Here is a 27,520-nt window from a genome sequence, read left to right as displayed (position 1 = left end):
GTATCCATTTCTATACAAAGACTCCCAATTTTTAGAGGCTAACAAACATCATTTTAAATATAAGTATAGTTGGTTACTTGGTTATAGTTGGTTAAGGTATACTTGGTTGCTGCTTGTTTGTGGGCTCGATCAGGTGACTGACTTGTCTGTTGAAAAATGTTCCATTTTCTTTGCCTTTAGACACTCTTTTGCAGTTTGCTTTGGGTCATTATCCATTCCACTGTCAGATCAGTTTTGCAGCAAGTGACTGAATCTGAGCAGAGAGTATAGCTCTGTACACTTCACAGTTCATCCTGTTACTTCTATCAACATTCACATCATCAATAAACACTAGTGCAAAAAAATCCCTTCACGTGCACTGACTCTAATCGGACCTCACATAAAGAGTTACCATAGACAGAAAGGGAAGTTCAATACTTGGAATCAACTGCAGGTCTTTTATCCTCTTAATTTGTCATGAAATATCAAGGCGGCTGGCTTCGCTAGGCCATGGAACTGCTTGTCAGTCAATTGTCCCATTACTTTCGAAGCTCTGAAATGAAGGACTGCGTATAAAAAACTAAACATTTAATGATTTAATCTAATCTTTAATTTAATGCCTCAAATTAACGTTCACATCTTGATTTTTTGATCTGAAATACGCTTTGGTGGTGGTGTACAGAGAAAATCACTCATCAAAGTGACTTCTTCGTCTGTCATCTAGCATTACAGTCAATTAAAATGTTTTGTAAACTGTCTTGGACACTTTTAAAGCGTAAATCCTGCATAGAATTTCTCAAGAAGTGCCATTTGATCATTTAGCATTTCTTGTTGACATGTTCTTTACGAGGTCAGATTTGTGTTGTTTTATCTGCACACATTTTTAGTCTTTTTTTGACAAATAAAGCAGGACAAATTACTTTCAGGATTCACATGCAGATTTCCAATTAACTAAAGCCCATTTTTGAAAAATAACCGTCCACGAGCGTGCTGAGCACATGAAATGTGTATACATGAATTGCTGAATTAAAGCACGACAGTGTTTAAGTGTTTGTAAGGATATGGTAGATGCAGAAATGTTGCTCCCACTGTGCATTACACACATACAAAGAGCACAATGTGATATTAAGCCTCTCAAGGATCACAGTATGTTCTGGTGCACAGCACAGACTAGTGGTCTACCTCTGCAACTGCATCAATAACTCAATCCACAACATTACAGAAAGGCAATTATACTTTATTCAAATTATGAACAAGGTACAGGTATGTAGAGAATATTTACTTTAAAGGTCCCATTTGATGTAAAGGACCTCTCATGCTATGACAATACAGTGGTATGTGTTCAGTAGTTAGCATGCATTTAGGAGGAAAAGAGCCCGCCCCCCCCAAAAGCTCTTAATAAAATTGATTACACTACAGAATGCAAAATTGTGTGAACAATAAAGGTTAATCACTTAGCCTGACCATTCTGGCAACAATGAGCAGGTCTATTGAAACCAACTACAAGTTTAAATACTGTATAAAATATTTATCATACAGTTGTTTTTTGTGGCTTGCACCCCACATTCACACTCAAACAGTAGCTCACTTTACTCTTGTTGGTTATGGAAAATATTCACACCAAAGGAAATGCATCTGTCTTCTTATGTTCATGACAACAAATTAATCTGACGGTTAACAGCAACTTACAGTAGGTGCACTATGTTACAACTATGTGGTAACAGTCCACAATCCAGAGCAAACTGAAGATAAACGTTATTATTTGTTGGATATCTTCACCCAAATTACACTTCAAAACTAATTTTAACCTTATTGGAAGTCTAAAACCAAAGTGCATGTCCCTACGCTCTAAGGTGAATATCTTTTTTGGGGAAAAAAAAAAGATACATGAGCAAAAATAATTAACCACATACAGCCCTCTAGATTCAGCTCAGTGGGTGTGGACGGTGTACATGACAGGTATCTGACAGGGCGTACCGTTGCACCATAAAGTTACACCATGTGCATAGTACTCGTCTTAAAAAACAGACATACAGTACAGTTCAGAGTGACATGCAAGAAGTAAGTACAAAAAAATTCCAGTCCCTTTCTTATACATTCAACACGTTAGTGCTGAAGTAATCAGTGTGTGGAAGCATTGAATGTAATAACTACTTTCAATATTGTGCTAATACGCTAAGTTAACTAAAGACACACTGATGAGGGAAACAATGATGGCTCAACAAAATGTACAAAAGTGTGGGAGGAAAAAGAAATACTGGCAGTGGCCAGTGGTACCCCTCAGCCTCCTACTAGATGCACCTGTGGTCTGAATTTCAAAATCCTACGTCATCTTGTTCTCGAGTTCTCACATTTACATTTCAGAAAACTTGACCTCTGACCTTGAGGTCAAGATCACTGAGATTTCAACCCGTCAGAGATTTTTAATAGCTACAATTTGAAACTCCTACGTCGCTTCATTCTCAAGTTATCGCATTAATAAACTTGAGCATCCTGGCAGGGTGACAACAACCCCCATCAGCCTTTTACTGCTGAGGCATAAATAACTTAATGCTTTAGGACCGAAAATGAAGCTCGTTAATAAATTTTTTTTAAAAACCTACTTTAAAAGTTGAAATATTTGCAGAGTTGTCTACAGCCCAGACCAAACATGAGAAATGTTTCTAAGTTCAACACTTCGACAATATGTCATGCATAGATTTGTACAAAAAGTCTGCATTTGCACTACGCTTCCATTTTAAACTCACTTCAGCAGCCATTTCTAATAGATCAGCAATATTTATTTATTTATTTTAATTTATCATAGTTTACAAAATGACATTTTTTTGGTGCTCTGAAATGTGCAGTTTTAACATAATATCGGTACCTCCTACAATACAAAAACAAACAAAACTAGTAAAAACATTCACAAGTTTTTTTATTGTTGTTTTTTTAAGCTTGAGGTTCAATTGTGATTTTCTGTTTAATCTGTCTGCATACAGACCTCAACTTGGAGAAGTGAAACAAATACGTGAACACAGTGAAATCATGCGACGCTCGGGATCCGACCACAAAGCCCGTTTTTGTCTAAACAGACCGATTTACAGCTTCAACAACACGTTTAACCTACAGACTCATTTTGAACTAACACGTTGTGTTTTTCCCCCAAACGCATCAGGTAGTACCTCACCTTCACCTTCACGCAGGATTTATAGCAAACACCTAAAAATCACATATTTGTACATCTTAAAAAGATTCACCAGAAGCACTAGATCTTTAAAACAAGGAAAGAGGAAGGATGACTTTTTTATGCCCTCTTGTATGCAGCAATGAATGTTATTATTCACAAAGCACTATATCAACTGTATTAAAGCTTTCTGAAAGCTATTGATTGTAGTAAATGAGAAAAAAACAAACAAAAGTAATGCCTGTACAACAATGTAACTGTTTAGAAATAGCTTATACAGTGTTTGCATTGGGAAAGTAAACACATGCATTCGGTGAAGTAAACATTTTTTCACTCTCCTTTTTTTTCCATTTTGGGTAAATTCTATAGATACTTCACTCTAAAATGTGTTACCAAACTGGGCACTGCTACCACGAAGCAGAGTGAACCAGACAATCCTTTTTAAGAAAACTGCTTATTTAAATGTTGGTGGTGATGGCGAAGACAACCATCCCGCCCCCCCACCCAAAACCCCCCTCCAAAAACAGATTATTCCTTCGTCCCGTATACCTGAAACACAAGTGGCTAGACTATGATAAAACCCGAAACTGTACAGCTGAAGCCTGAGACAAAGCATGCTAGGACTATAAGAGCATGCAGGGTAGGAGAAGGAGTGGGTCAGGCAAAAGGGGGCGAAAACTGAAAGTAAAGGAGGATGCTCCACCCTTGGATGGTTTCCATGTTACAGTTTAAGTCCCATAACCTTAAATTAAACTGTGTAAGAGGACAGGACAGAATAAAAGCTTAGAAAGTGATCATCAAAGTGCCTTAGAGCATTATTTCCTCCCTTTTGTTAGTGTCTGCCACACTCGACCACCTCCCAAGAAATGATGTGTGGGCTGCAAGTATAAAACTGTGAGTAAAGGGGTTTTGTGCTGTGCGATTGCAGGCAGCCAGATGCCAGCGTGCATATTAAACCTCCCGCATCAGGAAAGAGTCTCATCCTCTCCCACGTAGGGCAGGTTCATACTTCTCATCCCGTCACCGCTTTCCTGTTTCCTAAGTAACACAGCAGAGAGGCAGCGTTAGTTATAGCAGTGCTGTAGGCTCGCTGTCATTCCTATTTCACTGAACAGAGAAAATAATCAGCTACTATTAAGCCCTGTTTACTAAGTCAAAGCAACCATTTAGCTGTTACATGGCAGAGTACACTGAGTTCATTTCTACAGCAGATACGGTGAAGGAGAGCCCCAGGAAAGGTTAAAAAAAAACAAAAACTGGTGAAAGCGGGGAAACGATATCTTAAAAAAGTAAAGATGGCATTAATTTACAGGCATGTCCTTTCATTAAATGTCAAGACTGCTTCATGCAAGGGAAAGTAAAAACACATGAAGATAAATGGATGCTCTTGGCCCATGATGAACTGAGTGTGGACAAAAATGGTTTTTTATTTGACTTGACTTTTAAAATGCTTCTTTAATTTGTTTTGTTTTGTGGGTCAACCCAGAAAAAAACCTAATAACCTAATGAACCCTCTGTGATAAAGGACATTGTTCTGTGTATCAGCTGGTCACCCGCTGTTCGCGTAGTTTTGTTTACACTCAGTAGCTTATGTGCATCCTAATTTATCTTCCACTACATGAATGCCTAATTGAATGAGATATTTACAGTATTTCCCTGCTACACAGTTCATACTACACCAAAAGCACCCTCAGACACAGATAACGACAGGAAATTGGATTGTAGGTACTGAAGGTTCTTAAGTGAAGCTCAACATTCCCTAACATGACTTCTCCAGACACCCCCAAATCACCAGAGGTTAGTTAACAAATGTGATGCACAGGAGTATTTGACCATCACCACCATACTGGGAGACAGCTGCTTATATCATGCCAGCGGGTCTTAAAATATTCTCTTGACCACTTAAACAGCATTACAGCAGGCAAGAACTATGCCAGCATTATTTACCTTTTTTGGTTACAATGAATGTAGCAGTATCTCACACTGCCTGCTCTGCCTTTCCTACAGCGCAGGAGAAGGGGGAGAGAAATAACAACAGGCTACCAACAGTCTTTCAGACAAACTACTCGGCAAGCCTCGGCTGGCTCTGCTGCTGCCTTTTTCTAAAGAGTTTAGAGACTGTAGTGTTTTTTGTAAACAGTGCTTACGTGAGGGTTTGCCCTGGAGGACACAAACTGCTGCGGTCCTCTTTCCGGCCCCAGTCAAAGGGGTTTCCGAAGGATCGCTTCCTGAGCATAGTTCTTACCAGGATCTTCAAAAAAGTAAACAGTACTTAGTAATGTAAAGATGAAAAGCTTCAATTTTAAACATTTTAAAAATTATCTTCATTTTAGAACCCTAACAATGAGAACACAGCTAAAGAACTAATTTCTACTAGATGTTATTGTCCTACAAAACAGTATGCAGTACTCATCAAAAACCACTATATCATTAATATGTAATTCATATTTAAGAAAATGTTTCTGCTGTGATAACAGATGGCAATGTCGTGGTAGATCTGATGAATTTGGAAGTCAGATGTATTCTGCATTTGTGACTTTTAACTTTTTTTAAGTTAAAAGTCAAACAAAAATGTTAAACAACATTAATTAATGTAGCTAAAGAAAATCATTTTTTTGAAAAAATGAGTCATGAATCTGCTGTAGTTCAAAGTGTTGAAAGAGGAACTGAGTAGGTGCAGTGCCTCAGCTGTGGGATGGTGCAATGTGACTGAAATTCTTTTTCGTCTTTCGGCTGCTCCCCTTAGGGGTCGCCACAGCGGATCATCTGCCTCCATCTCACCCTATCCCTAGCTTCCTTTCTGTCACACCAACGCTCAACATGTCCTCCTACATTACATCCATAAACCTTCCCTGAGGTCTTCCGCTTTTCCTCCTGCCTGGCAGCTCCATCTTTAACATCCTTTGCCCACTATATTCACTATCCCCCCTCTGCACGTGTCCAAACCATCCCAGCCTTTCCTCTCTAACTCTGTCTCCAAACCACTCAACCTGAGCTCTGCCTCTGATGTGCTTATTCCTATTCCTGGTCTCTCCTAGGGAAAATCTCGACATTAACTCTGCAAACCATACATCATAGCAGGTCTCACTAACGTCTTATAAACCTGCCCTTTCCCCCTGCTGCTATCTTTCTGTCACAAATCACCCATGATATTTTTCTCCCACATCACCCTGCCTGCACGGTCTTCTTCGCCTGCACTTTAGATGGTTGACCCAAAGTATTTAAACTTATCTACCTTCACTACCTCTACTCTTTGCAACTTTGCTGGGTTCTATTTCATAAGTTGCTAAAACACTCTGTTGTACTAAGTAATTACGCTAATTTATACTAATGCAAATTTGCTAAGAAATAATCTTTTGCACCTGATGGAGCATTCATTCTCTCTGGTGCTTTTTATTACTCTTTCATTGTAGCCAAGTTGCCCATAAATGATACCCAAATGTGATATTTCCTGTTATGACACCAAGAGAAAAGCAAATTAGGGTCTGAAGTGACTGTAATGTTTTTTAATGTTTTTGTGAGACAAAAATTGTTCACAAACTCACCACTGTTGCCAGGCTGGGGATGTGTTTAACAGAATTCTCCACTTCCTCCTCGGTTACTTCAATAAGCATACAGCAATTATCGTCCTCAGGGGGAAGTGGCTCAGCACCATGCCTTGTCACCCATGGGTGTACCTGGACACAAGCACAAGGCAAACAAAGGAGTTCTTTGGGTAATCAGATTATGTGCCACACATATAAACTTAGTGTCTTTGGAGGCACAACAGTAAAAATTTACTCAGGCTGAATCTAAGTGCAAAATTATATTTGTTAGATCAATGTAAGCTATTCATTCATATCTATAAATATATGTAAACTGCTATAGATTATACTTCACAGAGCAAACAGTTGATTTATGAATTTAATGACATAAAATACTGTAATGTCCAAACAAAAGAACAATAATCCTTTTGACATTTTGTGTGTGTGTGATATTTAAACATGACACACGGCCACCGGCAGCTACCCGTGTGTTTACCTTAATCTGTGGGATCGTTATCCTGGTCTCTGGATTCTTGTCCAGCATTTTCAATAACAAATCCTTGAGATCATCTGATATGTCGGCACTGTTGTAACAAAAACAAATTAGACAACTGAGTAAATATGTTATTGAGAAAGTGCCAAAATTGTGTATTTAATTTAATAAATATGCTATTTATACAATAAACACTGGGAACAGCCATCTGTTAAAAGAGCAAGGCGGAACTTACTGTTCTGGTAACACCACGGGTTGTGTCTTGATTTTTTGATGAAGACTGAGAATGCGCTCATCCATAAATGGACACTGTGAATACAAAAAAATGTGTCGATTTTAGCAGGATCACTAGTACCAAAAAAATGTTAATGTTTTTACCATTCCCCAACTCACCTCTCCAAAGACGAAGCAATACAGCGTCACTCCCATGGCCCAAACATCCAAAGCCTTAGCAGAAAAGTAAAACAGGTTTAATTTGATGCGAAAATGCTTGTTGGGTAGCTGAGATTCAAAATTTCATAAATGTTTGGAAAGCAGGAACATTCTAATGGAAAAAGAAAATCAAAAACAAAAGTTCTTGCATTTCTGAAAGTCATCCCAAGAGGGCACTAGTTAGCCGAATACTGCTTCACCTTTCCAGAGAAGTTCTTTCTGGTCTCAGAGAGCGTTTCAGGAGCAAGAAAAGCGGGAGTTCCAACTGTGCTGGTCAACAGGGCGTCAGCTCCCTCAAACTGGTTACTAACTCCAAAGTCTGCAATCTTGATGTGTCCATCTTCTCCCACCAGCAGATTCGACGGTTTGACGTCTCTGTGGATGATCCTCTGGTAATGTACTATTAACAGAAAAAGCAAACAAACGTTATTATCGCTATCGGGTCACATTTGTAGTATTCAGTTTATGGCAGAATTAAGATGTTCTAATGGTGAAATTGATGTCCACACTACCTGGCTAAGATGTGAAAATGAGAGTTAAGTGTGCCTTAATTATTTAAACTGTTTTTAACTAATCTACCTGCACCATGACTAAAACAAGCCTACTTTCCTTTCCAAATGACTCCAGACTGTTTTTGTGTCCATCCCTGCTTGCACTGATATGCATTAAGAGCCGCTGAAATTATGTGAAATGAACTTTGTGGAGTGTTGCTAGAGTCAAGAGCAGCTCAGACGAAGGCCTTGTGTAAATGGCAGGGAAGAGCTGTAGGAGGACAGCACTTGATTATACAATCAGCTTCATCTTCTTACCACAATCATAATTCTAATGGAAAGCATTAGCAGATTTTTATCTCTATAAGGACATGCTCATACTATGCAACATCACTGTAATGAGCTAATTTTTAAACAAAACTATTAGTATGGGAAAAACATCTCTGGCTGATATTTGTCTCCAAAGAGAAGTTCTGAATTAAAGAAATGACGCAACACAATTTCAGAATCTGTGGTCTAAGCTGTATTTGTGCTATTATTAGTTCATCTGGTCAGGAAAACCTGGGCTACCAGAATGCAAAAGTGATGTCATATGAATATATACAAAGTTATAAAACCAAGGAAAAATTAAAATGAAAAACTGAATCTCAGAATTTTGTCCAAACAATAATGAAAAGGATATTCAGCTTTTGAAATTGGTGCCTCTACATCTGACAAGTATACACTCACCAACCACTTTGTTAGGTACACCTGATAACCTGCTTGTTAACACAAATATTTAATCAGATGACGGCAGCAACCCAGTACAGTTTAGCAATGTAGACATGGTCAAGAAGACCTGCTGAAGGTCCAGCCGAAGAATGGAGACCGGAGACGAAAAGTGATCTGAGTGAGTTTAAACGTGGCATGGTCGTTGGTGCCAGATGGGCTGGTCTAAATATTTCAGAAACTAATGATCTACTTGGATTTCTTCCACACACCTTTATTAATCGCCTTGTTGAATCTATGTCATGAAGAATAAGATTAGTTCTGAAGGCATGAAGGGGTCCAACCAAGTATTAGTAAGGTGTACCTAATAAAGTGTCCACTGAGTGCTTTATTTTGTACAAACTGAAAAAAACAACATTTCAAGACTAGAACAACTGTCACAGTCAGCGTGACCAAGGTAAACTTGTTTAATGAGCCATTTTGATGTTGTACACAGTGCTGGCGATCTTGGAGGGTTAACAACATAAAATCTGTTGAGTAAAATTAATTCACTTTGCAAGTCAGATTAAATCTATCTACACATGCATAATAAACACTAATGTAGTCACAGGGTAGGTGGAAGAGTAGCAGGAGGTTTTGAAAACTCACAGTACTCGATTCCCCTGAGAAGATCCTGGAAGTAAAAACGTGCCTGGTCCTCGCTGAAAGGCTTATCGGTTGGCACCTCCATCACAGCCCTAGATACACACGGTACAACATCAACAGGTACACACACAAACACACTCAATTACCAATCATAACTAATGAGACTGGGCTCATTCCAGTGTCACAATCATTACCATATAAGAGGCTTAGCTTACCCTTGCTTCACAAGCTCAAACACTGTAACAGAAAACAAAGGAGGTTAGTGAGGACAAGCAAACTAAAAAAAACAAAACATCTTTTAAAGATGAGGTTAAAATTGACTTTGTTTTATGCTTGCTTTATGCATGCATAATGATTATGTGATGTGTTGTTGTCTGGCCACAACATACCCATGTACAGATGGTCCTCACCGGGGTCATCCAAAACCTGGCACCACATTGAAGAGGAATGGAAATGTGTGAACACACAGATACACAACAGATCATCTTTTGATCTTTTGTACCAGGCAAAGTTAAATATACCTTCAGTGGAATTTCTAATAAGTATACATAGAGTAGAAAGATAGCTTTACAGTCTAACACAATTTATGTACATTTTAAGGTTCTTCAAAATGCCATTGCTGTTTCCTTTCCTTTGTTAACGTATTTAAAATTAGCGTAATACCAATAAGTAATCCTTAAGAGATCAAATGAAAATATCCACATGTTTTACAAGATTACTCACTTCTACTAGTTTGACTACATTAGGGTGGTCAAGCTTTTTAAGGATGGCAATCTCTTGATAGACTCGCTCCAGCGGCCCTTTAGGTTGGGCAGGCCCCTCGGGAGCGGCTCTTGCCCCACGAGGAGGAGGTCTCCCTGATGGAGGAAACAGGGGACAATATGGGAAGGGTAGAGGGACAGGATAAAGATAGAGTCAAATCCTAAGTATTGGTATGTGCTATTAACATTATCATTACAGACATTACAGATGCTCTGCTGTGTTAACCATATGGCCCTGAATCTAAGAAGCTTGGAAAGAAGCTGACTTTTTGAAGATGTTTCATCTCTCATCCGAGAAGCTTTTTAACACCTTGGCCATGTGATGAGACACATGATCAACAGCGGGTCAACAACCCTCTTAAGGGAGAACTTCCACTCGGGTTTAAATACCTGGGACGCTCCACCATTGGTTTTGAGAACTGAAGAAGCTCCTCAGATGAGAAGTGACACGTCTTCAAGAAACTTAAAGAAGTCCAGTCGCTTTTCTTTCCAAGCTCTTTAGACTACCATGAACTGGATGACTGAGACCTTACACAGAAATATGGCCCTGACTCCAAACTTACGTGGGAAACCTGCCTGCCTCATCAGCCTCTTCTTGGAAAGCACCTTCATCGCCTACAGCACAGAGAGGGAAACTTAGTTGGATTGCAACAGGTTAAGAGAAACAGAAAGAGTCCAGCAGCCAAGAAAGCCAAAGAAAAGATAAACAGCAGCATGCTTACAGGTTTCTTACACTTACACCCTAAACCTAGAAATTCTGTAGCTTGAAAATGCTTGGTGTGTTTGTCACTGCTGTCACTGTAGACAGCTTTCCTCAATCGTGGTGTGAAATGATTGAAATATGAGCCATAACAGACACATTTTCTGCACATTTACATTAAACAGCATTTCAACTGCACTACACCGTCTATCAAGTTTGGTATTTAAGTGGTTACATGTCATAAAGAAAGCCCAACTCCATTCACTACACAGTGTTTTCAAACATCAAATTTCGTCTGGAGGTGCAGACAGGGGTTAACGAGAAGTCTGGGTGGCAGGGTGGAGTCATGTGCCTCAGCTGACCCGATAGCGATTGAGAGCGCAACCTCTCTGACCCAGAGGAAGGGAAGAAAGCTGACTACAAGTTGGGCAGACGATAAGAGCAGAACAGGTGAGAGATGCCCTGCGATGCGGATACACGCAAGTCTCCCACCTGTGAGCTTTGGGATCTCTTATCCATGTCTGCATTCCAAGACGTGTGGAAGTGGACCAACAGTTTCTTGTGATTTCCCTTGCGTAAACATTGTTGACATACTGTTGAATTGTACTTTCTTTTTCTTTTATTTGAGAGCCAGTTCTTGACTGTGCAGACACTGATACAACTGTATCTATCCCTGGTCTAGACAGATCTTTCTGACCAATGTCTCTCTCTCCACCAGATTATGTCTTCAAAAACTGCCAAAGTTGACAGGAATTTGTATCAGACATGAAGAGAAAGCATAGTGTGTAACAGCGGCATTGTTTGGTGAATATTTTCCCTATTCTTTAATAACTTCAATGCCCTCAGTTATTATGTCAATGATATAATCACCGAATGCGACACGAGGCCTTTGTCACTCGGGAGGAATATTAAAATAATCCCTTTGTCATTGTCAATCGCTATCATGCAGCTTAATGTGAACTGCAGCAATAATCAAGAACGGCAAAAACACAAAAGCCTGAAATGATGTGTTATTACATTAGTCGATGAGCTCAATTATCTGGAGACATTTTCACATGCAGAGGCTCCACATCAAATCACACCAGTAAATATTACAAGAGGGGTTGATTATTGCAAAGTTAACCAGCGGTCGCCTGGCCTGTGATAAGGAAATAAATCACATCTGGACTCGCATGTGCATTACAAACTCACATAGTATGTGTTGTCATCCTCATTGTAAGCCAACTTGACAACACCATAGGAGCCCTGTCCGGAAACAAGCAAAAAAGAAAACATGAGGGAAAAATCCGAATATATATATATATTAGTGCTGTCAGCGTTAATCTCGTTAAAATGACGTTAACGCCATAACCGCATTAACGCGGCAAATCTCCATTAGCGAGTTAGCGCGGATCGCCCCGTCATTTTAACGAGATTAACGCTGACAGCACTAATATACATATTAAGCAGTTAGTTCTTAATGTGACACTAAAAGTGTAACACAAACTTTAGGAATACATAGATACACACAGGAATAAATACACAAACACAAACACACAAGGGAATTGAGTGGGCTGACAGCGTACACTGAATGATTAGCAGCTGCTTCAAAGTGAGAACAGAGAAATTCAAATCATCGCTCCCCTCTCGCTTTCATTTTTGATTTCAGGCTAATTAAGGAAACTGGATCTGGTTTATGCTATCAAGCTTCCCTGCCCACACACAGGAAATTCAGGATAAAAAGTAGGCCTAATTACAAGCCTGTGTGTACGAACAAAAACAAACAGAGAGAGAGAGAGGGCAGTGTCGGTTCCTGCTGGGGGAGCAGATTGCAGATTGGAGAGACAGCACACAGCTCATCCTACAGTCCCGGAGATAAACTGATAACACAAGTCTCTCCAACAATTCCAAAAGGCTTTAACTGTCTCCACTGTGCTCAAAAGCGCACACATTAAAATGTCTACCTACATACGGAAATACACACACATTCTGCCTTAACAATGCCCACAATCTAAAACATTCATATAGGCACACACACCCACTCTCACACACACACACACACACACACACACACACACACACACACACACACACACACACACACTCTAAGCCTTGCACAACCCTTAGAGAGCGCTATTTATACCAGCCTCTCATCCATCTTCCAACTCTCCCATGGCCTCGTGGTTTACACAGAGTTTGGGAAATGAGGACAGCCGGGAAGGAGGATATCAGAGACTGTCCTTGATGATGTGTGCTACTTGACAGACATGCAGTAGGCGGACGGGAGGAGAAAATGGAAGAGTCAGTGAAAGGGAGCAATCAGTGAGCTGTCTCTCATGGTACCTTTCCAATCTCATCTTTCAGCTTGTACTGGTTGAGTTGAACACAGTCCTTTAAGAGGGAGCGAGAGAGGGGAAAAAAGAAAACAATCATCACATCATCATGAGTATTCCTACAAAATCTGCCTGAATGTTGTCTTGAACCTCAAATTTGCCTTTAACACTTTCTCTCCATTAACATTTTTTAATACATTTCTTCATACCAGCCACTGATTTGTTGCCCTCTAAATCAGGACAATTACTCATTTTTTATGCAATCCAGTTTAAATCAAATTTCACTTCTAATCAATAATAAATTCAACTGTAATCAACAGGACTCGTCAAAGGCAAGAATGGATAAATCACAAAGAAAAATGTATATATATATTTGAAAACTATGTTTTCAAAACTCCCAAGGACACCTTAAAGTACCAGTACACAATGACAGAATCACAGTAAATTATAGTAGAGCTGCTAATCTAAACATTTGTGTTTTTTGTTTCAAACACCAGAGAGGAGCTGACAGATGTGTGAAGGCTCTGGTACCACAGGTACTGCTTTTCAGTCAAATGCACTGTTAAAGTAGAATGATAAGTGAAAGGGTTAATCTAACATCATGTAGATGTCATGTAGGTATCATGACTACTTGTACTACTCTTCCTGATACCTCTCTTCGCCATTGTCATTAAGAGCTTGGTGTGTGTGTTTGTGCTAGGATATTTTGAAGAGTGTCAAAGAGACAGCTTAGCAGTACAAAGGCTGTGAGAGAAAAAAAAGCTGTTCTGGAGTAAGAATAGGGAAAAATTCAATAGATTTTCTTCAGTATGAAGGGCAGAGCTAATAAAGTTGGAGCTTATTGATATTACAGTCTTGGCTCCCATTCCAAAGGCTGTCCCACACATCATTAAAATACATTTCTAAATGTCATTTATTTGACTGCTCCTCTCTAGACTGCAAGACATATCTGCAGGATATCTCTAAATATTTCACCTAATTAACCTTTATCACTTTCAATATGTAATTCTGAGAAAGCAAAAAGTCTCTTCAGCCTGCTGCTCTGAAAAATCATAACTACAACTACATGTAACAGCTACACAGCTACATCTACTTAGACTATAAAACCTTACCTTTGTGTCCACAAAGCTTGCTCTTTATCACTTTGCTGCTGATTTTAAGACAAATGCACATGTAGTTCTTACTTTCAGACAGCTGTGGTATTATTTATGACACACTAACATGTGTGGGGCACTTTAGTGCCTCGCTCTGTGTCATTAGTTAGGTTATCCATGTGTAATGGTTTATGCAATACACAGTGCTGAAGGGAATACAATAAGTCACATGGTGCAAAAATTACATAATAACCAAAATATTATGGCATATGCTGCAACCTCATTATAACTCATATTGACTTAGCACTCATGGTAGATATTAAACTAGTGCTACCAATATGGCTAACACTTATTATATAGCACGATTAATTTGATTTAGCTATATTTTCTCCATTTAATGCAGGCTGAAACACATTGCAAGCTACAAAATCCTTATACCATTAAAACAGAAACTAAATTAGCTTTAATGCTTAATCATACCTGGAGGTCTGTGATGGAAACACTGTGGGACTCCACAGTGGGCCGGCGGGGCAGGCGTGGAGAAGAATGAGGTGACGTGATGGGGGAGTACGGTAATGATGGATAAATATAGCGCCCATTAAGTCCCGGTGAGCTACAGGGTGACGTTGCCGTTTGTGAGCGCTCCTGCAGAGAGAGTTTCCTGTCTGAAAAGTTTAACCTTCCCCTTTGCTCTTGGCTTCCGGGTAGTAGAGCTTCTGGTCGACCAACTGTATGAGACAGAAGGTCACAGGATGGAGTCCGGAAAGGTGCTGCCACAGAGGAAGCTGGCTCCGGGGTCTCTGAACTGTCCATTTCTTCTACCTGACATGAGATGGATTTGAATGGTTTATACTTCTCTTACTTACTAATCATCCACTTCATATCCTCTATTCACCTGCACCTTGATGTACTTATGGTTCTACTAGACACAGATTGTTATATGAAAAATCCTGCTAAACCTTACTCTTCATACAGTAGACATCAACATCTCTAGTATGAACCCTTGCCTTTGTTGGTCTTACCTCTTCCTCCCCAGCCTCTCCAGGCGGTCGGCTGGGTTCATACTCTGTTACGACAATTAGGGACTCCATTGGATCCGGCGAGGGTGTCTCAGAGTGGGTGTTTAAAGGTGGGGCAGGACAGCTGCACAGTAGATCAGGCAAGGGCTGAGAGGGTTGCATTGGATTTGCATGACTGCTGCAAGAGGCTGGAGGCTCAGCAGATGGCCAGGGGGTTACATGACAAGGAAACATGGTGCCTCTTCACAAAGACTGCCAACCACTGCTCCATCAGATGGGAATGTATGGGGAATGTCTCCTAATCTATGACAGCAAACTAAAAAATGAGAAAGTGCATGTGATTAATACTTCACACCCTTATAACTACTGTGTTATTTTCTTTTTTATTATGACCATCTCCTGAAGTATGCTGCAGATAGTCCGTTCTTACACTATCCCAGAGGTTGTACTCTGAACCTTGTAACCTCTAATCTATAATTATGTCTGCAATCATGCAAATGATTCACGGTTTAATAGATTCATGTGGATTCAACAATGAAGCTTCAGCAGGCCTTTTTACCATAAAAGCTTATTTCTCTGATTGCTTGTTAAGATTCAAAACCACTCAACTTTCAAGAAATTTTCACTACGATAAAGTATACTTATATTTATTTATATAAATATTAGAGATGGCACAATACCACTTTTTTATGTCCGATACCGATATCATAAATTTGGATATCTGCCGATACCAATATAAATCCGATATAGGGTATTTCATAATCAATAAAATGTTTTTTTAAATATCCTACTGCATTTTGTATAAGTTCATACTCAAGTTTAAAAAAAAAACCCACTAAAGCTATTCTGTTTTACCTGTATGCAAAAAAATACACTCCAAATGCTCAACCCGACAGGTCTCGCACGCCACAGCCGCTCTATCACGAGATGCACACTGCTCCGACGTGCTAAGGTTATGAGCTGGGTTACGCTATGTCGCTAGTTTTGTGAGGTGCTTTTGTGATATTTAATGGATCAGATTACATTTTTTATTTCTCCCCGATATCCGATCCAGTAATTTAGGTCAGTATCGGACCGATACCGATACGTAATATCGGATCGGTCCATCTCTAATAAATATATATATTCAATAAATTGGATTTGGATTTAGTGGAATAAATATATTAAAAAATGAATACAACCTAATAACACATAGTACACAAATATCCTTATTATCTTTATTGAGGTGCAAAGCAATACATCTACACATTATCTCATAGTCATAATTAAAGCAATAGCAATATAATGTGTTTGTAAAAGATGCAATTTCCTATTCACACAGTCCCTTTTGCCAGAGTTCTCCTAGTAACATCTGCACAGTCACCTGGACTACTAGACATTACTCTTACACTTCACCCATGATTTGGGTGAAGCCAGATTAAACAAACTACTAAACTTCAATTCCACTATTAATAATTTTAGCTTAATGCACAGTAAACCAACTTCACTGAAAGGTGCATACTTCCCCTGTTTTTGAACTGGTGCCATACAACTTTAAACTGTGAACTGGGAGCCAAAATTAAGAAAAACAGAGGTTGACTGTTTCTTTTCAGCCAAGAATAATTTAGGGCTGGCATAAATCCTGTGACAAAGTATGGTAAAATTTACATGTAAGGTTCAATTATCCACAGAGCCTGAGCAGCACGACCCAACTTGTGGGTGTAATGAAAAGGTGTGGGATAAACAATCAGGGATGCTGTTCACTGGCTCTGAAACATAAGCAGATAGGGCTGCTTCCATAAGAAACATCCATGGTGCAGAAATTTTCCCACACGTTCTGTTAGGTGATAATTAATTCAGACAAACGCGTCTAGTATCGCAAACTACAGATACAATGCATCTCTAAACGCAAGGGTGCAGCTTTTGATGTCGGGCACACAGCAGCATGGTGGTTAATTTTTATCTGTGAAGCATCTAACCAAAACCATTTCTTGCATAATTAAAAGAGGCTAATTTTCATCTTGAAATCCGCTCAGTTTATTATTTGCCTATTATGTGACAGAGAAATGGAGACAGGAGAAAAGAGAAGAGGAAAAAGAAACAGACAGATCCCCTATATTTTCTGTCATGGTTTTGACAGGATTGTGGCACTGTCGGTGTGTGGGAGCTGAGTAAATCTCACAGATACAGAGAAAAAAAACAACAAAGGGAAGCCATAAGGCAAGCAAGACAGTGGGAGATCCAGCCAAGCTCAGAGCGAGAACCATGTGTGGGAAGAAACACCCACTCCAGGTGGGCTCTCTTCTTTCACTGCCAACCTATATATACAGTACTATTGTGATGTAAACTGACAAAAAAGGAAAAGAAATGCTGCACATTACAGAATAACAGTTTAATAAGAAGGAACTGAAATTGCTGGGTGTTTTAACTGCCAAGTCTCTTTATCCACTTAATTTACCCCCTTGTGATTTTTTAAATGTTTTTTTTAACTGTTATGTTAAAACATTTTCAAAACCAGAAAAATTTTCATTTCAATTTTGCTGTAGAGGATAAAAGTTGCTTATTTGCGTCTTTCTCAAGGTCAATTTAACACCTCTGGCTTCCATGACCTCTGAAAACTTCTGAAATGTTATTAAAAGCAGACACTTTTTGGTTGGTTTTAATTCATTAAAACAAAAGTAATCCGACTAGAAGTGAGTGTTAACTTACCCAGTTTGACCTACAGATACACAGATGACACAAAACAAGGCCTGTTTCCATAAAAACAAAAAGGTGTTTATGCATTATCATCAATTGATGATGGCATAAACTCCTAACGTGACATTGTAACTGTTAGTCAGACAAGACAATATTACTGCAAATCTCATTTCCTACCTAGAAGGGCTGGGTTTTCAGCAGGAGTTGTACTTGCATGCTGAAATCATGATGAGTCGGTTTGATACAATATTCCGCATCCACTATTTGCTAAAGTCATTTTTGAAACTGCAAACTCCCAGTTCCCTCGCACTAAAGATAAATACGCTACCTCAAAGGTCACCAAGTTTCTGTGACACAAGAGAACTGCACAGACTTCAATTTCATTTTTGTACAAAAACACTGTGCATCATTAATGACTGAACTGCTGGCTAAAGCCCAAAACTTCCCTGATCCCTGCGGATCACAGCAGCATGACGAAGAACAAGGAGTCAGATTTGAGCCTCGAGAAACACCAACAGATGCTGCCTAGCTCCAGATGCCATACCGTGCCTTTTACCATAACAAAAATCATGTGACCTACCCGTCACCATCCAAGCGGGAGAGGATGGGAGGGGAAGAGAGGACTTATCACAACTTGCAGGGGGTCCAAGCCATGTAGAGCATTAATAACAACACAGGCACTGTGTTATGGAAATACCAGTACAACACAGGGCCATCTGGAGCAGAGGAGGATCCCCAGCTTCATTAAAAGATCAACAGGGTTACACTGTCAGCGATGTCCGGCACCGTGCAAGAGATAAGCTCCTGTAAATGGAGGAATTATTGTCCTTGATCAACTTAGCTGCAGTGTTGCCACATAATCACAGCACAATTTAGGGAGAATCTGAAAAACTCATTTGGTGACCCATACATTAAATTGAACTTATTTATTTCAATTTTATTTATATAGCAAGCTGCTTTGTATTGCAAGATAAAGACAATCCAACAGAGAGAAACCCACCAATCTGAGGGTCCTTGATACAAAAGCACTTGACAATGGTGGAGCAAAAGATCTGCCTTTTAACAGCCCTCCAGTGAATTCATGGAGGGGCAGCAATGCAAACTCCACAAAGACTCTGTGATAATATGTATCAGTCATGCCCTACGTTACAATGGCACAAATCAAATATCAGCCATTTCCTGTTAAACGGTTTTAATGATATGACACAAGAGCCCACCGCCGCAGAGGGGACAGAGATAGTAAGGGATATTTATACCATGGAAAGGATTAAGAAAACTGGGATTAACAGGTTAATGGGATTAATTAATGGGTGAAATATGTTAAACCTATTAAATTGGATTTTAATTTTCTTATTGTTTTTTTTTTTGTTTAACTCTAACTTATTTATTTATGTATTATTTAAAGTGTGCACCTTATCTCTCTTCACCTCTCTATTGGACAAACTTCATTTGTACACATATTGTACTAGTTCTGTTACCAGGCTTCAAAACACAAATTGCTGAATGAAAACAAAGAATTTCAATAATAATAATAATTATTATAATAATAAAAATAATATGGTACAAGTAAATTTAAAGGGCATTTTCCAGAATGAAGGTACAACACATTAAATGTGTTTCTACACATTTCTACTCTGTATCTACTGAAAGGTTAAGGCTAACCTTATAAAATAACCACTAAACCTACTATATCAAAGTTAAAGTTCAATTTATTCTTGTAGAGTGATGCCAGGAGTTAAATGTGTCAAATATATATACTTTAAATGGTTTTCCAAAACAAAAAATAACATAATGATAACTAAAATAAATAACATCGGGGACTCTGTGTGCCATCAGAGACTTTCTCTCCTCAAGAATATGTCAGCGCAACTTCCCAAAAGCGATAACATTAGATGTTACCAGAGCCCAACATGAAGATTTGAGACTAAACCGAGACTCGTTGTCTCTGCAATTTCACAAACACACAAACAATCTTTGAGATAACCGATAAACAATAACACATGCAACTGGCACCACCGGATTTCGTGTTACTTACACCCACAGATAAGAGCTGCTACATCGACTGTAAATGTCAAAGCGGTTAAGCTGCTCCGGTGTTGTTTAGGCGTTCACAAAGTCACCGCCGTCTCAAGTCTAAGCTAACTTAGCTCTGAGCTTCTAAGCCAACCAGCTCAGCTAACGTTAGCAGCTGCCTCATCTGGCAAGATACAGATGTTGTGGATGAAGGAGTCAGTGATGCTAGTACGTCCCAGTAACGTTCATGCTACAGCCGCTGGCAAAGATGCAGGAAGCAATCATTAAAAAAAAAAAAAGAAAGAAAATTGTATATATATACTGTGTGATTTAACAAACAAAAACCCTACCTTGGCGTGTTATTTAGGCCTACAAGTGAGAAATGTAAGATTCCCTCTCCTTCCTCGTCTGCTGTGTGAGTAGCTTCTGCCCTGCGACAGCTAGCTAGCTATTTGAGAAACGGAGACTGTAACAGACTGATAACCGATGTTTTGACGGACCAATCCAGCTGAGCACGCAGGTCCCGTGCTTCACATGGAGGAAATGTTAACGGCAGGCGTTTAACGTAACGCTTTTATATGCTAACAAACAACCTATGCTACTTCCGCTGAAGGCTACGATGCCCTTTTGCCTTCTTTTATTTCACGAGTTCTAAATATAACATTCACGGTTCCTGGTCGTTTCTGCCTCAAATGCTTTATGACCTAGTGGCACCATCTTGTGGTGTACTGGAGAGTTGGACCTAGTAAAATAAACTGGCCTTGGCTCTTTAATGATGGGCACATTTTATTTAGAGGTCTTACATAATAAGACTATTATATTTAGGATGGCTGTGATGGCTACCAGGACACTACAGCCAAGCCACTCTCATTACACGTCCTTTGTGTCTATGTGGTTTTGCATCTGATAGCCATTATCTTTAAATCATTGAGCTTCCTGCACTGTCTCCACAGTACATACTGTATATTACTGTAACAGATCTTGCTTGCTCTGCATTTGGTATAAAATGCTCTCTAGATTTTTGCATTAATTTAAAACAACTCAGGAAAACTAGGGAAAAAAAGGTAAATTTTGCTGCGAATTTCAGACTTTGAAATCCTGAATGATGATTAATGATCATAATTTAACTAGTTAATTTACAATCCAAAACATTGTGGGTTTGTTTTTTTAAAGGGTACACTTATGCATCAAAAAATGTGTGATACACAATCCCTCTAACACAAAGCTAGTGTCAAGTAATCCAGGGTTGTGCCTGCCCATTCACATGAAAGAGATGAAGGAAGATAAAACTAAAAAAAAAAAATTAAGTAAGATATTAAACACAGAATGCAGACTGGAATCAGCAGTCAGTTTCTGAAACAAGAAGCGCTATACAGTAGTTAAGTATTAAAGGCTCTGCATAAATGTGTGAGCACTGAGTGTTTTGGTCAACAACACTTGAAAATGATATGCGAGTTAACAGACTTTTGAATATCACATTTCTAGTATCGAAACAGGGGAGAATCTCATGGATTATAATTGAGCATTTCATTAATGTTTAAAATGGTTTTACTTTTTGTCCTTTTTAGCTGCAGAGTAAGCAAAGATAAAAAAAAAAAAAACAAAAAAAAAAAAAACAACATTCATATGTAGGCTTAGGCTAGATGCACATTTTATGCAAGGTTAGCACCTACAGTACAGCCATCCTGTTTTATGGTTCTATATTAATGCTCAAAGAGCAATAAAGCTGTTGGAAAAAAAAAAAATTATCTGCAGCCAACACAAAAGAGGTAGCATTTAAGAATCAATGCCGTACTTACTACTGATGCCTACTATGGGAAAAAAGACTGTATGGTGCTGAAATCCTTTAAATGCTTCCATCTGCAGAGGGCCAAGGACTCCTCTGGGAGTAGTAAAATTAATTTCCAAAGAATTGATTATTAGTATGTGGTGATTTTATGCCCGATTTTATCTGGTCCACAGCAGAAGGCAACATACTCAGGTAACCTTTTATAGTACAGAAAACCCAGGGTTAACACCGCATTCCTAGTACATTCCTTATTAAATAGGTTTGAAATAAGACTGGTGGCACAAGTGAATCTCTTGTAAGTGGGAAAAGAAAAACAGAACAAAAACATCAGGACACATCAAATTGAAAAACTTTTATTTTAATTAAAAGAAAAAGAAATTAAAGCAACAGACTGCAAAGTACGAGATTTCAAATGATATCCAACGTATCAAATTCAAGGGGAAAACAAAAACTATACAATGCAAAAATGTTAATGTAGCTGGAGCAATTATCGCCTCTTCTGGAAGATGTTTCCCCTTCCCATTCCACCACGCCCTCGTCCTCTTGCAGCCACTGGAGAGCACAAAAAAAAAAAAAAAGAAAAAGAAAAAAAAGATGGCATACTATCAGTTTTTAAACGTAGAGTACCTCACCGAACCAGAAATACACCAACTGTTCAGTAACTTTAATAATACATTCAGTACTTTGGTTGCGAGAAGTACAGTGAAGTCTAATTTTGTATCCTTAACACCTCAACCCCCCTTAAAGGGGATGTAAAGACACAAATTGAACAACAATGAAACATTTAAGTCAGTGTTTTTGACAGATCCCCCACACCTATGACAAGACTGTACTTATTACACAAGGAACAGAGCAACACTGGACAGAAAGCACTTTTCTCATGGTAGGATTTAGTTATGCTGCACAAACACAAAAAGGCAATCAATGCATGCAGTGAGTTTAAAATCACCATCAGTTGCTCCCACTACTGAACATACTGACAGGTGTATCAATCTACTGCAGATTTTCACCCACCTTGTGCTTTAAGAATAGCTGCCTTGCCCCTTCCTGCACCAGATCCCTGGTTCTTGTTCTTCATACTCTTCAGCATAGGAGCATTTTTTAACATATCGGGTAAAATCAGAAAGCGGATTTTGCTGCCACGGATGTAAACTTGCTCCAGCTGTGCCACGCGGCCATCCCGATAAGTCACTGTGATATTAGACATCTGTAAGAAACAAAGATCATTCTTTCAACAAATGTGATCAAACTGCTCTTTAGTGTTTTATTCAAATCAACAATAGTTATCTAAACTTTACAAAGCCATAAAAGGAACAGTTTTTTACCATCTGATCCGGGACTGATTTTTAATTAACTGGCTTTTACTAATGCAGCTACCAGATCTAGGTCTCCAGTACGTGATTAGCACAATTCACTCTTATTTTGACACCATCAGGTGGGAAGCTTGGAAAGCTTTAAACAACTATGGGGAAAAAAATAAAAATAAACAAAAAACCAGAAATAAGTGTTATAATTAAAATAAAAACACCACAAATTGAACCTGAACATTCAGATGTCCTTTTACATTTACCAAAAGGGAAAACAGAGACATAGAGAACAAAGACACTATTATTTGTAATGAAAATTCCTTTTAGCCTCATTAAGCTTTTCTATCTGTGTTGCCACACAAGACATTAAGCCATTTATGGGCATGTACCTGAAAATAAAGTAAACAAAACTTGTTCAAATTATCAAGCAGCCTATTAAAGACTAAACTGTTGATTACTCTAATAAAGGCAGAAAAAAAAAAAATCATAAAAACAATACAGTACCAACAGTTTGGTTGATGGGACCCCTGTAAGGAGGAACACCATCCACATTCACTTTACACTCTTTATCATGTACTGACCTGGCAGTTCATGTTGTCCTCTGCTTCAATCAGCTTGCCTCTGTAAACCTCTCCAGTGTTGGTCTCACAGGTCACAATGTGTCCTTCTGCCTCATGCAGGACCTTGATTGGAACGCCGATGGACATTTTTCAAGAATGTTTCTGGAAAAAGTTTAGCAGAAGAAATGTTACACTGTGCACATTCATAGGCTGTAAGCTCCTGCAAACGCATTTCTTTCTTTTTTTTAACCATCAAACATCACACTCAAAATTATATTTAGCCATAAAGTTTGGTTACAGTTAACTGGCTTGTTAATTTTGGGATGCGTTTAGTTACAGAAAGACCAGGGAAGCAATCAGGAACCATTTCACTTGTCCACAAATTATCCTCGCCAATTTATTTTTCACTCGAGTACTGCCTATGTAACGGCAATCAGCTCTCTTATACTGTTTAAAGAGTTGCTGGGAGTTAATATATAACAATCAGTGACCCTCGTTAAGATGGGATAAGCAGGCTACAGTTACTTCTGATCAATAAAGCGAATCTCTCAGTCAAATAATTGAATATCGAAGCTGCGAGAGGAATTAGCCTTCATTAGCGAGCTAGGCTAATGTACAATAATATATCCTGGTTGCATACAATAACGTAATCCAGTTAATGCCATGTGTAACAAACCAAACTTAAAATGACACAAATACGATTTCAACATTAACGTTTGCCTCTTTATTGCAGTAACAAGTTATTAGTTGGGCAAATAGACGGAGCCATATTGGCTCCTGAATGAACGCGCTTGATTCAAACGCACAAGAAACAAACAACGCTGCTAATGAGCACGGAAAAAATTTACGGTCTCAGTTGAATTACGAGTATTTTTGTTTCTTACCTGGAGTCTATCGTAAAAGCTAGTTTCTTTGTTATTGCTTCTTCTTTTGACGTTGCAACGTGCGCCAGACGCGGTTCCCCACCTTTTGAGCCCTTTTTCCGCCTTCCCACAATCCACCGGCGGGTCAATCGAATGCTTCCTGCGATGCTCTGCAGTGCATTGTGGGATCTGTATTTTTATGGCTTCGCGGGTTCACAAGGAATTTGGATACACCGATTGGCGAAAAAAAATGATACATCACATGATCATCAGTAGATCTTTAATACATGCCATTTATTGTATTTTTTTAATTATTCCATAATATGTCATTGTTTGTCATATAAGTTGCAGGAACTACTCTCTTTTTATTTGATAGGTTATTTTTTTTTTCCAATTTATTGATTGATTGTCTCTAGATTGATGGCTGGATGTTTTGTATTGTTTTATCTTTAGACCCAAGGGACAACTAGTGGGAATCTGAATAAAGAATAAAGAATGAGCAGATATTCTTATCTGTCTCTCATCAGCTGTCTATGAATCAAGATCTAGGCAAACCAATGACCAAACAAATCTTTAATTATGTTAAAATAGCTGTTGAGCTGACTATAAATAAAAATAAAGTTGCATAGCTGAGAATCTGGAGCTTGAGCATCTGTGGGTCTGTGCTTTTTCTGCTCCTCTAAAAATAACATCATTTTTAAATTAATCATACTATTGTTATTACAAGTAGCGAAGGCTATCGTATGTGGAAAATTCCCTCCCGAAATTACACTTTTACACCTACCATTCACTTCGCAAAACAGCATCACAGTAGCTCCCTGGTGCAGACCCTGGTGCACAACTGAGCAGTTGGATAGATTCAGAAGAGTCTCCAGCTTGAGAAATAGTTTGCTCTCAGATTCTCTGGTAACTTTTAAGAATCACCAAAACACAAGTTTCAACATTAACAGTAAGGAGGGTAACCCGTTTAGCCAGGTTGCAAAGAAAAAGTCACACCAGAAGAACTAAGATTTGAAGAAAAAAACAATAACAACAATAAGAAGAACAACAAAAAACCCATGGGGTAAGAAGAATCACATGTACTAACAAATTTAAGTTTGAGGCGCTTAAAAAGAAGAACATTTGTGAGGTGTAGAACAAAGGATGCAGTACTTGTAATGGTTATGCGGTGCATTGGTGGAGGCGGGTAATTTATGAGGCTGACTGAAATCATCAGCCAGAGAGGGAATGCACAGAGTATGACTCTTTAAATAAACACTGTGGTCTCTGCTGCAATAAATCTTTTGTTACTGAGTTTCTGATCATTTGCATTTCTTTCTAAAAGATAGCTTAATCCTTTTGCATGTCGGTGTCACACATGTGTAATTTACAGTGATGGGAATAACGGCGTTACAAGTAACTGCGTTACTAACGGCGTTACTTTTTTCAGTAACGAGTAATCTAACTAATTACTATTCCTATCGTTACAACGCCGTTACAGTTACTAACAAGAAAATGCAGTCCGTTACTATTTTTCAACAAACAGACGGTTGAAGCTGTGTTCAGCTTACCGCATCTTATATCAGTTGCACGGAAGTAGCTGACTACGTAAGTACAGCTTTAAGCAGCTGCGCGCTGACGCGGATGGCAATCACGATCACTGTCTAGCACAACACCTGGAGCTCAGGGGGCAAAACAATCGCATGAGTGCTGCTGTTTGACTGAGGAAGAATAAAGTAGTCGTGGTAAGCCAATCACATGACCACTTAAAGACGAAGCAACAAGGTGATATATACCAGTTTATAAATTGTGTCGATAGGCCACGTAAAACCAGAGTCATGATAAACAATACAGTACTGTCTGTGAAGGTTCTCAGTCATCCAGGTCATCGTAGTCTAAGGAGCTTGGAAAGAAAAGCGTCTGGACTTCTTAAAGTTGCTTGAAGACGTTTCACCTCTCATCCGAGAAGCTTCTTCAGTTCTAAGGTCTAAGGCCATTTGACCTTAGAACTGAAGAAGCTTCTCGGATGAGAGGTGAAACGTCTTCAAGCAACTTTAAGAAGTCCAGACGCTTTTCTTTCCAAGCTCCTTAGAATACAGTACTGTATATACGCGGCGTTTTTTCCTCAATAGTTTCGTCACGTTTACTGTCTAAGGACAGCGCTAGCACTGACACATCGATTGCAGCTCTCTCACTCTAGATCGTCTGTTAGGTCGATCTAGAGTGACCTAAAAAAAAAAACGGGAAGTTTTAAGATTGACGGCGAGAGAGAGAGAGAGAGCAGAAAAAGAGAGAGCGCGAGTTTTGAGATGTGAGAGATTTGTGACGTTTAGCGTGTTTGGAGTGTGTAGTTAATGTGTTGTCTTGTGTAGTTAGTGTGTAGTGTTGTGGATAGTTTTGTGTTGTGTGTCAGAACAATGAGGCGACTGCTGTCTCCAGGTAGAAACAGGAGTGATACACCTGCTGCTGTCAGACCTGCAGGTATCAGGCTGTGATGTTCTCCTTTATAGTGGACAGAAATATTTGGAGTGGCACAAATAATTAAATTAAATAAAAAATATAACTTTTTCTACTCTGATTTTATGGTTTTTGTCTGATTTTAGATCAATTGTGTTAATACAGTATGTCAAAATGAAAACATGACTGTAAATTCACACACGTGAGGTTGTGCTGAAAAGGATGATACCAAACAAGGCAAATAAATAGTTTTTAAAGGTGAAATGTGGAGGGAAAATCAAAAGTAGTAAAAAATGGCCAATTATACCCTGGACCCCAGAGGATTAAACGGTTTTTTAAAAGTAACGCAATAGTTACTTTTCAAGTAATTACTTACTTTTAGAATATTGTAACTCAGTTACTAACTCAGTTACTTTTTTAAAGAAGTAACTAGTAACTATAATTGAATTACTGTTTCAAAGTAACTTGCCCAACACTGGTAATTTATGGCAGCATGACACACTATAAAGGCACACACTGGATTGTTTTCCTCCAGGTCATCATACCACAATG

At 38.9% G+C, this 27,520-nt stretch overlaps 2 protein-coding genes across 6 annotated transcripts; both read right to left on the bottom strand.

Annotated features, from left to right (window-relative positions):
* Nucleotides 1-3,661: 3,661 nt before the first annotated feature.
* LOC134630917 (calcium/calmodulin-dependent protein kinase kinase 2) lies at nt 3,662-20,674 on the bottom strand. Of its 5 annotated transcripts, none has more exons than XM_063478717.1 (18): nt 20,364-20,674; nt 15,328-15,640; nt 14,786-15,127; nt 13,222-13,269; nt 12,091-12,144; nt 10,763-10,814; nt 10,162-10,295; nt 9,828-9,864; nt 9,654-9,675; nt 9,442-9,530; nt 7,795-7,994; nt 7,556-7,609; nt 7,398-7,471; nt 7,166-7,253; nt 6,691-6,822; nt 5,293-5,396; nt 5,093-5,146; nt 3,662-4,183 (listed from the first exon to the last, which is right to left on the bottom strand). In XM_063478717.1, exons 2-18 carry the CDS (start codon nt 15,556-15,558, stop codon nt 4,111-4,113), a joined length of 1,788 nt encoding a protein of 595 aa, XP_063334787.1. In that variant the 5' UTR covers nt 15,559-15,640; nt 20,364-20,674; the 3' UTR covers nt 3,662-4,110. The 5 variants fall into 5 exon arrangements, with proteins under 5 accessions (XP_063334787.1, XP_063334788.1, XP_063334789.1 ...); XM_063478718.1 differs by lacking the exon at nt 20,364-20,674 and adding an exon at nt 20,036-20,328; XM_063478719.1 differs by lacking the exon at nt 20,364-20,674 and adding an exon at nt 18,178-18,817.
* A 1,465-nt stretch (nt 20,675-22,139) lies between these two features.
* On the bottom strand, nt 22,140-24,681 carry snrpd3l (small nuclear ribonucleoprotein D3 polypeptide, like). The gene is made up of 4 exons (XM_063480708.1): nt 24,554-24,681; nt 23,691-23,831; nt 22,817-23,009; nt 22,140-22,354 (listed from the first exon to the last, which is right to left on the bottom strand). The coding sequence occupies exons 2-4, from the start codon at nt 23,814-23,816 to the stop codon at nt 22,290-22,292; spliced, it is 384 nt and encodes a 127-aa protein (XP_063336778.1). The 5' UTR covers nt 23,817-23,831; nt 24,554-24,681; the 3' UTR covers nt 22,140-22,289.
* Nucleotides 24,682-27,520: the final 2,839 nt, after the last annotated feature.

The sequence above is a fragment of the Pelmatolapia mariae genome, linkage group LG7 (assembly GCF_036321145.2).
Source record: "Pelmatolapia mariae isolate MD_Pm_ZW linkage group LG7, Pm_UMD_F_2, whole genome shotgun sequence".
Lineage (NCBI taxonomy): Eukaryota > Metazoa > Chordata > Actinopteri > Cichliformes > Cichlidae > Pelmatolapia > Pelmatolapia mariae.
The sequence above is the reverse complement of the archived record's forward strand: the minus strand, read 5'-3'. Positions and strand labels throughout refer to the sequence as shown.